The sequence below is a fragment of the Gigantopelta aegis genome, chromosome 4 (genome assembly GCF_016097555.1).
Source record: "Gigantopelta aegis isolate Gae_Host chromosome 4, Gae_host_genome, whole genome shotgun sequence".
NCBI classification, from domain to species: Eukaryota; Metazoa; Mollusca; class Gastropoda; order Neomphalida; family Peltospiridae; genus Gigantopelta; species Gigantopelta aegis.
Genome location: NC_054702.1, coordinates 60,060,866 through 60,075,835, shown reverse-complemented (window position 1 = coordinate 60,075,835; position 14,970 = coordinate 60,060,866). Strand labels below are relative to the sequence as shown.

Here is a 14,970-nt window from a genome sequence, read left to right as displayed (position 1 = left end):
ACACCACAAGCCGTGAGTTATTATTACTGTTTGTAAATTATAACAGAATAGTCGCTGGTTTTAAAATGTGTTCTTCAGTTCACATGTTAAAGGGGCAACGTAGCTCAGTATCAGAGCGCTCGTCTGGGGTGTGGTTGGGCGATAAGATCAATCCTAACCAGGTCCACGTGACTGGCAAACCAAAGAACATGGTATGTGTTTTATTGCTGGAACGGTAAGAAATGTCTGACAGAGACAGAGACAGAGACAGAGACAGAGAGGCAGAGAGAGATACAGAGGGAGAGATAAAGAGGGGGGGGGGAACTAGATAGGTAGAGGTGGAGAGAGAGGGGGGCGAGGGATGGAGAGAGAGAGACAGAGACAGAGAGAGACAGAGAGAGAGACAGAGAGACAAAAACGGGGAGGGGGCTAGTTAAGAGAGAGAGAGAGAGAGAGACAGAGACAGAGAGAGAGAGAGAGAGAGAGAGAGAGAGAGAGAGAGAGAGAGAGAGAGAGAGAGAGAGAGAGAGAGAGAGAGAGAGAGAGAGAGAGAGAGAGAGAGAGAGAGAGAGAGAGAGAGAGAGAGACAGACAGAGACAGAGAATATCGATACAGCAAAACAGGGAGTTTTATATAAACATTTTCCTGTAGGCAATACAGACAAACCTGTTGGTGAAAACGATCATATAAAATAGTATTTGCACTATTTCCACAGGAGTAACCTGTGTGGCGATACCGGGTTTTCTCAGTTATACTCTGAACCAATTGTCGCAATAACCAACATAGCTGCAGCTTAAGATGCGTAGAAGCCTCACTAAACAAACCTTCCCATTTGCTTAAAAACAAATATTCCTTGTCATTACTATAACAGTAACTGGGTTATTGCCATACGTGTAATTTCCACCATTACTCGTAAAGAACCCTCCAGGTTCGATGCCAGCTTGGTAATGGTGTTTAAGTGATTATCGAGAAGCTGCGAGACACGAGTCAATCACTGGTGTCTCCGTAATGTCTTTCTCTCCTCCAGTGATTGTCTTTCCCATCGATCTGAGACACTTAAACAAAGGTTTGTGTGAAACACGAAACCATACGTCACACCCCCGCACCACGAAATCAGTTTTTGCATAGTTGGCTTTATTGCTAATTCTGTGATTGGCCGATTTATCGTATACCTGAATATTGCTTTCTTCAGATAGGTTTGATATTTTAAGCAAGAAAAAACAAACACTTTGGCCCGTGCTTATAAAACGTTTAGAGTCCAGATTCAATATCTAATGGCGTCACACGCATACAATTTGTATGTCGTTGTCATGACGTTCCCCTCTCAGATCTATAGAAAGAAAGAAATGTTTTATTTAACGACGCACTCAACACATTTTATTTACGGTTATATGGCGTCAGAAATATGGTTAAGGACCACACAGATTTTGAGAGGAAACCCGCTGTCGCCACATAGGCTACTCTTTTACGACAGGCAGCAAGGGATCTTTTATTTGCGCTTCCCACAGGCAGGATAGCACAAACCATGGCTTTTGTTGAACCAGTTATGGATCACTGGTCGGTGCAAGTGGTTTACACCTACCCATTGAGCCTTGCGGAGCACTCACTCAGGGTTTGGAGTCGGTATCTGGATTAAAAAACCCATGCCTCGACTGGGATCCGAACCCGGTACCTACTAGCCTGTAGACCGATGGCTAACCACGACGCCACCGAGGCCGGTCTCAGACTCTATAGAGTCTCGAGTCTAGGTTCTAAAACATTTATAAGCACCAGACCAGAAGTGTAAACTAACAATGTTGTTTAGGCGGTGCTGTGAAATAGATAAAAACACATGGCTGTTTTAGGCGGAGGTAACATACATTTAAAAGAACAGTTTCTGTTCCAGTTAAACTATACTTTTTCAGTTATACTTATACAGTTTTCAGTCCTAGCAAGATTTCCGTCATTTTCCCACAACAAAATAAACACACATCTTATTTCTTTACATTTTAAACACTAATTTATCTTAACTTAACTTAAATCTGAAATTATACGGGTAAAAACATTTCGAATGACTTTTGGCCGAATTATTTCAAATTTCAAAGAAATTCGTACGTACAAAATTATTTTAGACAAAAATCGATATTGAGATGCTACAAAACATTGCGATATTCATAAATGCATTGGTTTTAGATATATTCATATTCTCAGCAAGAAAATGTAAGTACACTGTAATTTGAATATGTCGAAAACCTTTTAGAATCGTCACAAGCTCCCTTTAAAGGGACATTCCTGAGTTTGCTGCAGTGTAAGACGTTTTCGACTAATAAAATATTTGTACGATTAAATTTAAAAATATTTTCTTGTTGAGAATATCAGTGTCTGTATGTTCAATGTGTTTCTGATTGTCTTAATATTAGTAAGAAGCCCAAACTGGATTTTGTCTTCAAATAATTTCGTACGTATAAATATTTCGAAATAAAATGAAATTTAACCTAGTACAAATATTACCACTAGAAACACGTTTAATATACAGTCACTAATATTTTATGCATAAAATGTATTTGGTATGTAATTAAAATCGTTAAAATGTATCTGTTAGTTGATAACATGTTACAAATTGCAGCAAACTCAGGAATGTTCCTTTAATATTATAATTCACGCAATAAATGGGTTTTATTTAAAGGGTATTCGTATTTGTTCCCGTTTCTTTTGCCCTTCAGTATATAATTATTCTGTAGTTATATTTCGCGCTTCTTATAGCTGTGCATAAGTCTACTTTGAATAATAACGTTAAAATACAAATAAACGCTTCCCATTGACAAAAATAAATCTTATGGTCAGTGTGATAAACAAATATTGCACACAACAAACCAAAAATAAAATCTTTGAAAATACAAAAATGAACTCAGTGGTCAGAAGATGGAACAGTTTTTGCATCTGTCGTAAGTAAGCGAATATTGCACTGAATTGTCAAGACATAACGATAAACATAAAATATATGATCTTTTAAAACATTAAAACAGAAGTTTTGAAATGTCCAAGAGGAAGGAAGGGAATGGTTTATTTAACGACGCACTCAACACTTTATTTACGGTTATATGGCGTCGGACATATGGTTAAGGACCACATAGCTATTGAGGGAGAGATACCGAACATGTGTGGTATTAGCCAATCTCAAGGAAACCCATGATAATGTTGAATTCATTTCAACTTATGTTCGTGCTTATATCCAATTAAGGTTTAAGCACGCTGTACTGGGCACCTCAGCTATCTGGGCTGTCTGTCCAGGACAGTGGGATAGTTGTTAATTGTTAGTGAGAGAAAAAGAGGGTGTAGTGGCCTTACACCTACCCATCGAGTCGTTAAAACTCGCTCTGGGTTGGAGCCGGTACCGGGTTACGAACCTTGTACCTACCAGCCTTATGTCCGACGGCTTAACCATGACGCCACCCAGGCCATAGAATGTTGAATAAAACCCATCATAATGCACATGGTGATTACGAGATGTCGTGTCTAATTAGTGTTATTTTCTACCATAGCTCGAGTGTCCTCTAGCCCTCCCCGGTTTATATGTTGCCAGAGACTACAGACTACAGACGTCAAACTTACTCTCCATGGCTTTATGCAAGGCCACGCACAAATGTTGCGGCATGAAGCTTCTGGTCCCCTGGATTGTTGCGTGACCCTGTTTAAGCACAAAATTAAACATATTTTTAAAAATAAATGACCCAACATTTGTTTATACAAATTATGTAAATTCAATTTATGATTGTATGAAAACGCTAAGTAAGCATGTCTGCTCTTTAATGTTTACCCGAATCCCACCCCCACCCCACTTCTACCAAAATTGAAAATAAAACAAAAATAACATGCAAATGGGCTTCTTTGCCGTGGGTTTTGCTGGGAGATGTTGTTCAGGAAGAGTAGTGCTTGTAGATGCTGGAGATCAAATTAGTAAACTAGATACCATATTGAATGGATCGCGAGCGCTCACCACAGCTCGCCCTATTGAACACGCAACCAGGTTTTTCAAAATGGGTGAATTCTTTTATTTTGTATGGCATTACGCATGCTGTGTGCATATAACCCTTCATCAGTGAGCCAGACCCTGGTCGCATTAAAATCCGGCTACAATAATTTTATGCAACTTGTTTTAAGAACTATAATTATACATACGTTATAGTTGACCTCATCGTCGCTATCATACCCGTCCGTCTGTCCGGCCGGCTTTCGGACTATGATGTGTGGATCTGGGTTCTTGTTCAAATATACTTTCAAAGTCTTGGTCATAGACGCAGGTACCAGTATCGTGGTTCTGTTTTCTTTGCTGTCTTTGTTCGTTTCGGATTCAGCCGCCGAGCGTCCTGGCTTTGACGTATGCGGGTCATCTCGATTGGCACGTGACTTGTGCAAGTCTCGTGAATCCTTCTTGAAGTTGGTGCCGAACTTGTAACCAAAAAGATTTCCAAATCCTCCGTCTTCGTCACCACTGAAACAAGAAAGGAAGGAGAGGAAATGTTTTATTTAACGACGCACTCAACACATTTTATTTACGGTTATATGGCGTCGGACATATATGGTTACGGGCCACACAGATATTGAGAAAGGAAACCCGCTGTCGCCACTTCATGGACTACTCTTTCCGAGTTGCAACAAGGGATATTTTATATGCACCATCCCACAGACAGGATAGCACATACCACGGCCTTTCATATACCAGTCGTGGTGCACTGGCTGGAACGAGAAATAGCCCAATGGGCCCACCGACCGGGATCGATCCCACCCCCACTGAAACAAATGCATTATATTAAACCTTTGTATCTAGTCTAAAAAGTTAAAGTTTGTTTTGTTTAAAGACACCACTAGAAAGAAATGTTTTATTTAATGACGCACTCAACACATTGTATATACGGTTATATGGCGTCAGATGACACCACTAGAGTACATTGACTTATTAAACATTTGGTAAATTTTAACATATAGCCTTAGAGAGGACACCTGCTACATTGTTTCCATTAGTAACAACATATATTTTATATGCACTGTCACACAGACAGAATAGTACATTGCATATACCAGTTGTGTGGACACTGCGTGGAACGAGAAATAGCCCAATGGTTCCACCGACGAGGGTCGATTCTAGATCGACCGCGCAAGAGGCGAGTGCTTTACTATTGAACTACGTCTCGCCCCAACTCAATTATACATTCAATATCGGAGTATTACCTTGGCTGGGTTCAACCAGACCGAGAAGAAAAACGTCCGCTAGACTGGTTTATGCGCTGCACGGTAAATCAAATGGCCATGTCGGGAACCAATCAAATAGTTTGCGAACGTTAGCGAAAAGTTTGCTGGCTGAACTTTGGGCTGTTATTGTAATCATCAACGATTTGTGGCTAGTTTTCGAGTGATAAGTTTCTCGGTGGCAGAAAGAAATTGTGAAAGAATTTTATATTTAACAACACACTCAACACTTTTAATTACGATTAAATGGCGTCAAAAATATGTATAAAGACCACAGAGATAATCAGAGAGGAAACCCGCTGTCGCCAGAAAAGGAAACAATATATTTAATCAGAGTCATTTCTAGATTACATTAGAAACATTATTATGTCTTTGACAAATTTTATAAAAGCATTTTCACGAGCTAAATGCCCGAAACCTTACTCGTATAGGAGCATGTTAAGAAGTTCTCTCTCTCTCTCTCTCTCTCTCTCTCTCTCTCTCTCTCTCTCTCTCTCTCTCTCTCTCTCTGTCTGTCTCTCTCTGTCTCTCTCTCCTTCTCTCTCCTCTCTCCCTCCCTCCCTCGCTCTCTCTCTCTCTCTCTCTCTCTCTCTCTCTCTCTCTCTCTCTCTCTCTCTCTCTCTCTCTCTCTCTCTCTCTCTGTCTGTCTCTCTCTGTCTCTCTCTCTCCTTCTCTCTCCCTCTCCCTCGCTCGCTCGCTCTCTCTCTCTAGAAGGGGCAGAGGGTGATAAAATGTATTTTATATGCTTGTGAATATGTTAATACTTGTGAGTGAACCCTTTTTCCCATGTAACCATGGTAACCGACTGATCAGTTACGCAAATAATATTTGCGTTAATGGTCGGTTCTCTTACCTGTTATCTCAAATTTACAAAGCAATATTCTATTTGTGTTGGTCTGTTTACAAACAAGCAATATTTTATTACTTTTGTTCTACAAGTTTTACAAACAAAAGTGGTCGTTTTGAAGTGCCATCATGTTACAAACTGTTTATCTCCTAGTCAGCATTTTCTATATCTTTTATCTTTTTTTATCTTTTTTTATCTTTTTTTTTTTTCAGTAATGCATAGTAATATGACAAGAACATTTCACAGCCGATGATTATCAAATAGACGATTTTTGCCGGTGGTCACTTTTAGTCTGAATGCCTCTACGGCGCACTTGTTAACCTATTTATAGTTCGCAGGTATCACATGGTACGTACACCGCATGTCTCAGCGTGAAAGTAGAAAATTCCACTTTGTAATTATCTATCGCGTGCTTTGTAGATATTCAGAAATGCTAAATGACGTCAGATATGTCCTCAGTGGCCGCACAGCTCATTTAGTGCAAAGGGTGTCCTGAAAACTTAAGTTTATTAAAGGGACATACCCTAGTTTTTTAAACACTAAGGCATATTTTTTACTATTAGAACTGTCTTTTGATAACTGAAATCATACTTTACTTAGATTTTATTGTGTAGCTTATCCATTTCCGTACATTCGACGTGCTTTTTGGCCATCCTGGTGTTTTTAATATCACAAAATGCATTTTTCATATTTTTAAAAACGCACGTGCGTTTGAGAGGTAACGGTTATGGAGTCTAGTTTTAGTCTAATTTTATAGAGGGTATTCCACCATTTCAAAGTCACAGACTCATGTTTCACTCAAGTGTAACTTTATTCAAATTTGTTACAGGTTTGTAGATTAACTAAACTTAGTGTTAATTTTCATGAGTCTGTCCTTTTAATATTGGTTCTTCTGGGTCTTTTGCGATCACTAGAACACGATTTTATTCTGCAGGTGTCTACTAAAAAAGCAAAAACATTTTTCTAGCCTGTTTTTTTTTTTCGTTCATTGCTCGACCATTATCAACAAGTTTGGATGTATTTACTATTAACCAAATTAGTACACTGAGACTTGGTTTTCAAGATGCTTGAAAGCTTAATAAGAGGTAGGTTCATCACCAAGATTTTGTCTGTACTCCTATTAATACTTCAACCTCTTCGACTTCCTAAAAACATAAATTAATCTCGATCTTAACTAAGTACAAAATAATTATATGGCCTGACCTATCCTATGTCAGAGGGCAGTAGCCATTTTCCCCATCCACCCACCCAAAAACAAAACAAGAAAACTCCCAAAAAGGAGGTATTTTCAGTTTATAAGTTTTCGGGTTATTTTTACTTACTGCTTCCCAGTTATTTTAGGTTAGCTTCTGCTCAGAATTGTTTTGTTCTCATTTTGGTAATACAAAATGGAAGTAAAAAATAAAAAACATTTGGTAGAATCTAACAGTGCATTGAAATTTATTTCACCTAGCAACACAGATTACTTTGCGTTACATGACACAGATTGTGTAATTTATAACGCATGGCGTTAATGCGCTTAATATTCTCGAAAACTGCAGGAGTGGGGTATTAATTTTACATTTCAAAACGGAACAGATCTTAAAGGGACATTCCTGAGTTTGCTGCAATTTTTAAGATGTTATCGACTAACAGGGACTTTTTAACGACTGTAATTACATATCAAATATATTTTTGTGCATAAAATATTAGCGGCTGTATATTAAACGAGATTTTGATCGTTCTAATATTTGCATTAGGTTAAATTTTAATTTTATTTCCTAAAATATTTTGTTCATACGTACGAAATTATTTTAATATAAAATCCAGTTTGGGATTCCTATAAATATTAAGATGACCAGAAACACATTGAATATACAAACACTGATATTCTAAACAAGAAAATATATTTAATATGTAAGTTTAATCGTAGAAATATTTTATTAGTCGGAAACATCTTACAATGTAGCAAACTCAGGAATGTCCCTTTAATAATCTCATTTTCAGATTTATGTTTTGCGCGCCAAAAGGGAAAGCGACATGACACCAATAAGACAAAGCAGTCCTCTGGCGCGTGCTATCGAGATGTTCAGCAATGCCAAACTACGTCAAGCCAGTCCTTGACGACCGCATAGTTCGCTTAGTGGAAGCGATGTTCTGAAAACCTCCATTTATCACGCCTCTTGAGGATTTGGCGATCGCTAAAAGACCATTATTCTCTACGTTTTTACGCATTTCTGTTTTATTATAATTAGTGGCGGATCTAAAGGGGGTCCAGAGGTCCGCCACCCCACCCACGCCTAAATTTTGCGACAGTTATATTTTTATTTTATCTTTTCATTTTTTACATTGGAGAATCCGAGGAATCCCTTCAGTAATATGTGTGCTCTTCGGCCACATGTCATTGCCCTAACCGCCCCCCCCCCCCCCCCCCAACGCCGACCCTAATGAGTTTTCTAGATCCGCCACTGATAATACATTATGGAACTTGCTTGTGTATAATATATATTAAATTATCTTTAGAAATGACCTTCCCCCCTAACGCCCATCCCAATGGGTTTTCTAGATCCGCCACTGATAATACATTATGGAACTTGCTTGTGTACAATATATATTAAATACAAAGCCACAATGAGAAGGATTATGAAATTCGTAAACACGTTGTATACCTTTCATATTTATGACATACATGTTAGTTCTGTCTACGTGGGAAATTCGACTAAGCCACTTTTTTATCAGTCAGAAAGAGGAGAAAATGATACATTCGTATAAACGGCTAATGTTGTGTAATGGCCCGATCACACTGGCCCGAATGCCATTCCGTTTGTTTTCCGAATAGGAATTTGGGTGTTCGGGCAGCGAACGGATCATATTCGAGAAGCATTTGGTGTGTTCTAGGAGCATACTGGCTGTTCGGCTCCGTACGGATGCATACGGAACGGCATTCGGTAGCTCCAAAAAAAATGTGTGCATGTTCAAAATAATTTTCATCGACCATCCGAATGTGGCGTCCATGTGTATTCGGGAAGTATTCGGGAAGCATTCTAGGAGCACACGGCATGTACGGAAAACGTTCGGGAAGCATGCGTCAAGTTCTTGGTGCATTCGGAATGAACTGCTCGTACACTTCCAGAATGCACAGTATGTTCCGTGTGCTTTCCGAACACCCCGAATGGACATAGAACATAACGAACCGTTTCCGAACGCTTTCCGAACCTTTGCGGAAAGCATGCGGAAAGAGTTCGGTCCATTCTAGGTCGATTCGCCATGTTCTGAAAGCATTCGGAAAGCATACGGAAAGCGTTCGGAAAGGAAACCTTTCGAAGTCAACATGCGGGAAGTATTCGGTCTATTCTGAAAGCATTCTGAAACCATACTGAAAACATTCGGAAAACAAACGGAAAGCATTGGGTGATACATTGGGGAAAACACATTCGGAGGGACATTCGGCCAGTTTAAAAAATCACACCACTTTCGTATACGGAAAACAAACGGAAGCTCATTCGGGCCAGTGTGATCGCGCCATTATAGCTTTTGCCACTGAGTAACAAACAAAATAATATTCGTATAATGTGACATTCGAGTAGACTTTTACATTAGTATTGTTACTTTTGATATTTAAATATGAAAATACTTACCATTTCAGTTTTATAATAAATATCGGATTTGGCATGTGTCAAACAGTACTAGCAAAATTAAAGAAAGAATCAAGAAATGGAAATGTAAAATTGTCCACGGAAGCATACCATTAGATCACGTTAGCGTGGCGTGCGAAAACAAAATTTTAAGAAACAACAAACTAAAGAAACAAACAAACACACACAAAAGCGTGGAATTAGGCATCATGCAAACGTGGCGAAAGCAGTGGCATGCATACTAGTAGTTGTCTGGCCGATTGGTTCGGTTCCAGCTTTTAAAACATAATATCTGGAGATCCTTGATTAACTATTGCCAGCAGGTAATAGCGATGATGAAATGGTGGGGGTGTATCATCGCTTCTTGACGGTCCACGTGAAGCAGGGTGAAGGTTACTGGTAGAGCCATCGTCTCACAAGATAAACTAATTTGGTGTTTTTCGTTATAACCAGTGCCTTGTGTCTATTGAATACAAAAAAGTACAAAAAAAACAGTCATGCGGGTTACCTCTCTCATTAAGGGGAATACATGTATGTGACGGGACATGTTTTGTTTTTTTTTCGCCTGTGGCGATGTTAATTGTTTGAGAGGGCCGTGTGCGGCGTGGTTACGTAATACCTCTGCGCGATGGTGGTCGAGCTGTTCCCAATATGCACTTAAGACCAGATGGGAACTTTGTAACGTTAGTCCGTTTGGACTGGTAAATATATATTTCTGCTCTGTTGTATAACCTTGATGTGATTGATGTGACTTTAAATATTTTAATACTGTATTATACCAATATTATTTAGACAGTGTTTCCGGTAAACTGACGAAGTAAATTGTAGGCTTCACTGTTCTAAAATTATTAAAGCTTAGCCAGTCATCCTAGAGGACCTAGGTAAACTGTAGGTTATTGTCTTTATTGTGATAGGTACCAGTATTAAGTCTGTATTACAAGGTTACTGAATGAGTAGTTAAGGGTTAATTAAAAATTAACCAGTTAGGAATAGAGTTGTAATTCTTTTATTAATTAAGTTTCCCTGGAAGCGTTTCTCAATTATAACACGTGTGCGTGTTGTATTACGGTGAAGTGATTAGAATATTGTGTAAACTAGACACCTAGTGATTAACTAATTAAGTGATTAGTTCTGGGTTGTTATTATTATTGTTGTTGTTAATTAACTACTGCGGCAGTACATTTGTCAGCGTAGTATTAATACAGATTCCAAAGTGTATTGTGTTTTTGTTGTGTTTTCTAGTAAACTAAACGTGCTATAATAACACATATTTATATAAGATCTTATCTCTGATTATACCTAGAGACGAGCCACTCGGGTATACGCTGCCCGATACAGAGAGATCTAATAGATATACAGTTAGGAGAGATATCTGGATAATCGTGTTTTATTCAGTTACGGGTAATATAGGATCCCCGTGACAGGAGTATGTATTAATTAATGTTAAAAAGTTAATAGACAGTGATTAAAACCAGCTGCTGATGTGTTGTTAAAACAACCAATTCTTTCCTATAGTTTCACTAGGATACTAGTACTCACTTGTGTGGTTTCCGGTTGTCCTGAGAGTGGCAGTCCTCTTGCAAACTCCCTGATAGTGATTCGTGGGAGCGATCACAAACTTGTCCTTTTGACCCTGCCTTGTGCAAATACAATTTGGTTTGTGATATGGTAACTCTTCGACGTTCAAAATCAGTCATTCTTGGATATGTCTGTACATAACCAGATGTCTCTAAATTAACGTCTATCCTTGACCTCGTTCTTATTCTGTGTCAGTTTCTGGAATATGCCATCCATTGTATGCTCCATTTCAATTTCCGGGGGCATTCGGATCAAAATGTCGACTTGTTCTCGTTTGTTAAGATCAACTAGATTAAATATACATTACCCAAAGTTTAGCCTACCATATTCCATCAGATAACATGCACTGCATTACCCTCACGTTCATTACATTACAATAGTTTGCCCGTGGTGCTGATTGCATTGTATAACTATTTCGCAAAACTCATTATTTCCCCAGGGATATGAGGCACCTCACAGTTATGACAATTGATGTTGTCTAATTTTGTACATTTGTAAATATTTATTTTATCGGGTTACATTTGTAAATATTTCTTTTATCGTTAACCCAGATATAACTAATTTATCTAGATCTAACTGATATATTGTACATTGTATATGTGGTTTAGGTGTTATGACTTTGGATACATTATTCAATATTGTAATTAGCATTACATGGAACGTTGTGTTCTAGAGTGATTCAGTAATGTATAGCTTCTCATTCTGAGCAAATTGTCGTCTGTAGTTTAGTTTTAAAAATGTTACTTTTACTTCATTGCTGGACACATTTATGTAGTCCATCAGCCAGAGGGTCGATCAATAGGATGGTCTTCACTTTACCAATTAGAGACATGGCTATTATCAGAACAAAGGTCTATACACCAAAGATATGTGGTAATTGTAATCCAGTTGGGAGGACCATCTGATACCAATTCAAATGTCTCCTGACTCGAGGCAGAAAACAATGATTAAATATAATATGTATTTTAAACGTGAGGAAATTATGGCTGTTCTGATTAGAGCAGTTGCTGTACCTTCATTATAAACGTCGTGAAAACATAAATGGTATCTTTCGTTTATTTTGAGAAACGTCTTTTCATGGGTTCTTTTTTAACTTTTAATTTTCTTTTTTTAGAAAATTAAACTTCTGAGTTTGTGGACCTTAATAGCTTGTCAGCTGAACAAAAGCAGACTACAAAACGGCAGCCTGATTTGAGTTTAGATAATTTGATTTTGTTTTAACATGGTGTCATCTTGGTCTCTTTAGAATATCATCTCCGGTACAGAACGACCAAGGTGGATTCGTCACTGGAGTAGTACAGTATGGTCATGCTGTTGTTAGTTTATTTGTGTGTGGGATGGGTTGGGGGGTTGGGGGTTGAGGGGTTGTTTTGTTTTTGGTGGGGGTGTATTTTTTTTTTTTTTTTTTTTTTTTCCTTGTTTGTTTGGGCGTTTTGGGGGTTTTCGGGGGCCCATTCTTATGTGTTTATTCTTTTAAATTTGCTCTTGTTATTTGAATGGGTTTTTTATATATACGGACACCAAATGAAAACGCAAAAACAACTTTTAATTAAAAATAACGACAAACTATTAATGAATTGATGGATAATGTAATATGACATTAATGACTGGTATTCATGAGATACATTCACATGGAAACATAGCCAGTTATCATCAGTAATCGAGTTGCATTCGTAATCGAAAAGTTCCGGTGAAACGGCGGGCCAAGGGAGACAGAGAAATGGGACTCATCTGAGAAAACAATGCTCCGGTAAAAGGCTGGTGGATGATTACCATTCTGGAGAGCAAAATGTAGTCTCGCAGTTACCGTTGTACGGGCGTCTGCATCCGAGTCGTTCTGAGTCGACGGATGACCGTCATCGGATGGATATGCCTTCCATGACGTCCTATAGTGTTGCTTGCTGTCATCGTCGCAGTTCTGAACCAGTCACGGAGGTGGTGTCGTCGAATCTGCCGATCTTGGCGTGGGGTCGTAACTGGACGTTGGCCAGGTCGAAGTTGATTACGGACACTCCCGGTCTGTTGATGACGTTCAACAAGTCGTCCAATAGTTGATGGATGGACTTTGAAGGTCCTAGCAATTTGGCTTTGCGAAGTCCCCCCTTGAACCATGCCCAACGCTCGCTCCTTTTGTTTTTCTCTGAGTCGTGGCATTCTTAATGTGACGAGGAATATGACACCGTTACGTGACTTTTATGTGTCCACATACTGGCATTTCACGTGCATTGCATGCAACATGATTGAGCATGTAGTGAACGCATTTCACACCATTTTGTGTCTTCTTGCTATTGTATGTGTATCGAGAACAAAACCAGGATTAAAACCTAGACAAAAGTACTAATCAATGGCTTCCTCTCATAAATTGTTATTTTAAGTCCAATAAATATACACACACACACACATATATATATATATATATATATATATATATATATATATATATATATATATATATATATATATATACTGGCCGACAATAGATCACGTATTAAAAGATTATGAATGAATATGTATTAATAGCACTTCAGCACATAATTAACACCACAAACTCGACAATTTTGATACGTGGAATTTATACGTATACTATTGCTAACGATTATTAGAAAACTAGTCATTGTATACCATTTTCCACATACACAAAAAAAAACCTCAACATAGTTACATTATTTGCTACGCCAGCCATAAAGCATCGACTGTAATGGGAAATCCATCGGGGTGAATCGATTACAGGAACCACTGCACTCCAGGCAAGCATTCTACCATTGAAGTGCACCTGAATCCTAAGAGTGCATGAAGACAAAGCCGCAAGCTAACGTCAGTTGTGTAGAAGGAGATGCATCGTGTTTCAGAGAAAAGACCACAGACCACCGAGTGTGACCCTGGGTCAGTCAGGACGTCTTATAACAGCGGTCGTGTGATGTGTTCAAACTTAAATTAACGTCTGAACGGAAACGAACGTTCAATTAACCTGAATATATATACTACTCAAAAGAATTTAAGGGTCAAAAATGTATAACCAAATAAGTTTCAGAGTGTATTAGATTGATGATGTAAACTACATGAAGGTTGGCCGGAGGGGCATGGTTATCCCGAACTCTCCTGCCTAATTCGTCCCAGGCGTGCTCTGTTGGGGCCAAGTCAGGCGAATATGTTGGCCAATCCATCCTGGCGATACCTTGTTGTCTGAGAAAGTCCGTTACCACCCTGGCGCGGTGGGGTCTGGCATTTTCATCCTGCGGAACTGCCCCGCCGCCAATCTGCCGAAGGCCTGGGAGAACCAACGGCCGGATAATCTCATTCAGATAGCGGATTCCATTCAGATTGCCATCCACCACATAAAGGGGGGTCCTGTGGTGGATAGAGATGCCGCCCCACACCATGACGCTGCCACCACCGAACCGGTGACGTTGTCTAACGTTAACGTCAGCGAAGCGCTCCCCAGGACGTCTGTAGACACGAACCCGACCGTCGTTGAACTGGAGACTAAACCTGGACTCATCAGTGAACATCACTCGACCCCACTTAACACGTTGCCACCGCAGATGAAGTGTGCACCAGTGACGTCTGGCCGTTCTGTGACGTGGTAGGAGTGGTGGTCGAACAGCCTGGCGATGGCAGCGTAGATTATTGGCTCTCAGACGATTGCGTATGGTTTGATCAGACACTCGAGTTCCAGTCGCAGTCCGCAGATTGTCACGTAATCGGCATGCAGTGGTTGTGCGTTGA

The 14,970-nt window shown here is 39.3% G+C and overlaps 1 protein-coding gene across 1 annotated transcript in view; it reads right to left on the bottom strand.

The window, feature by feature from the left end:
* Nucleotides 1-11,363, bottom strand: part of LOC121369922 (annexin A13-like) — a 36,490-nt gene extending 25,127 nt beyond the window's left edge. Inside the window, exons 1-3 of the mRNA XM_041495003.1 lie at nucleotides 11,206-11,363; nucleotides 4,138-4,450; nucleotides 3,571-3,646 (exon numbers count right to left, since the gene is read on the bottom strand). Of these exons, the coding sequence (XP_041350937.1) occupies nucleotides 3,571-3,646; nucleotides 4,138-4,450; nucleotides 11,206-11,363 (547 nt within the window). The remainder of the gene's footprint in view (nucleotides 1-3,570; nucleotides 3,647-4,137; nucleotides 4,451-11,205) is intronic.
* Between the last annotated feature and the right edge of the window lie 3,607 nt (nucleotides 11,364-14,970).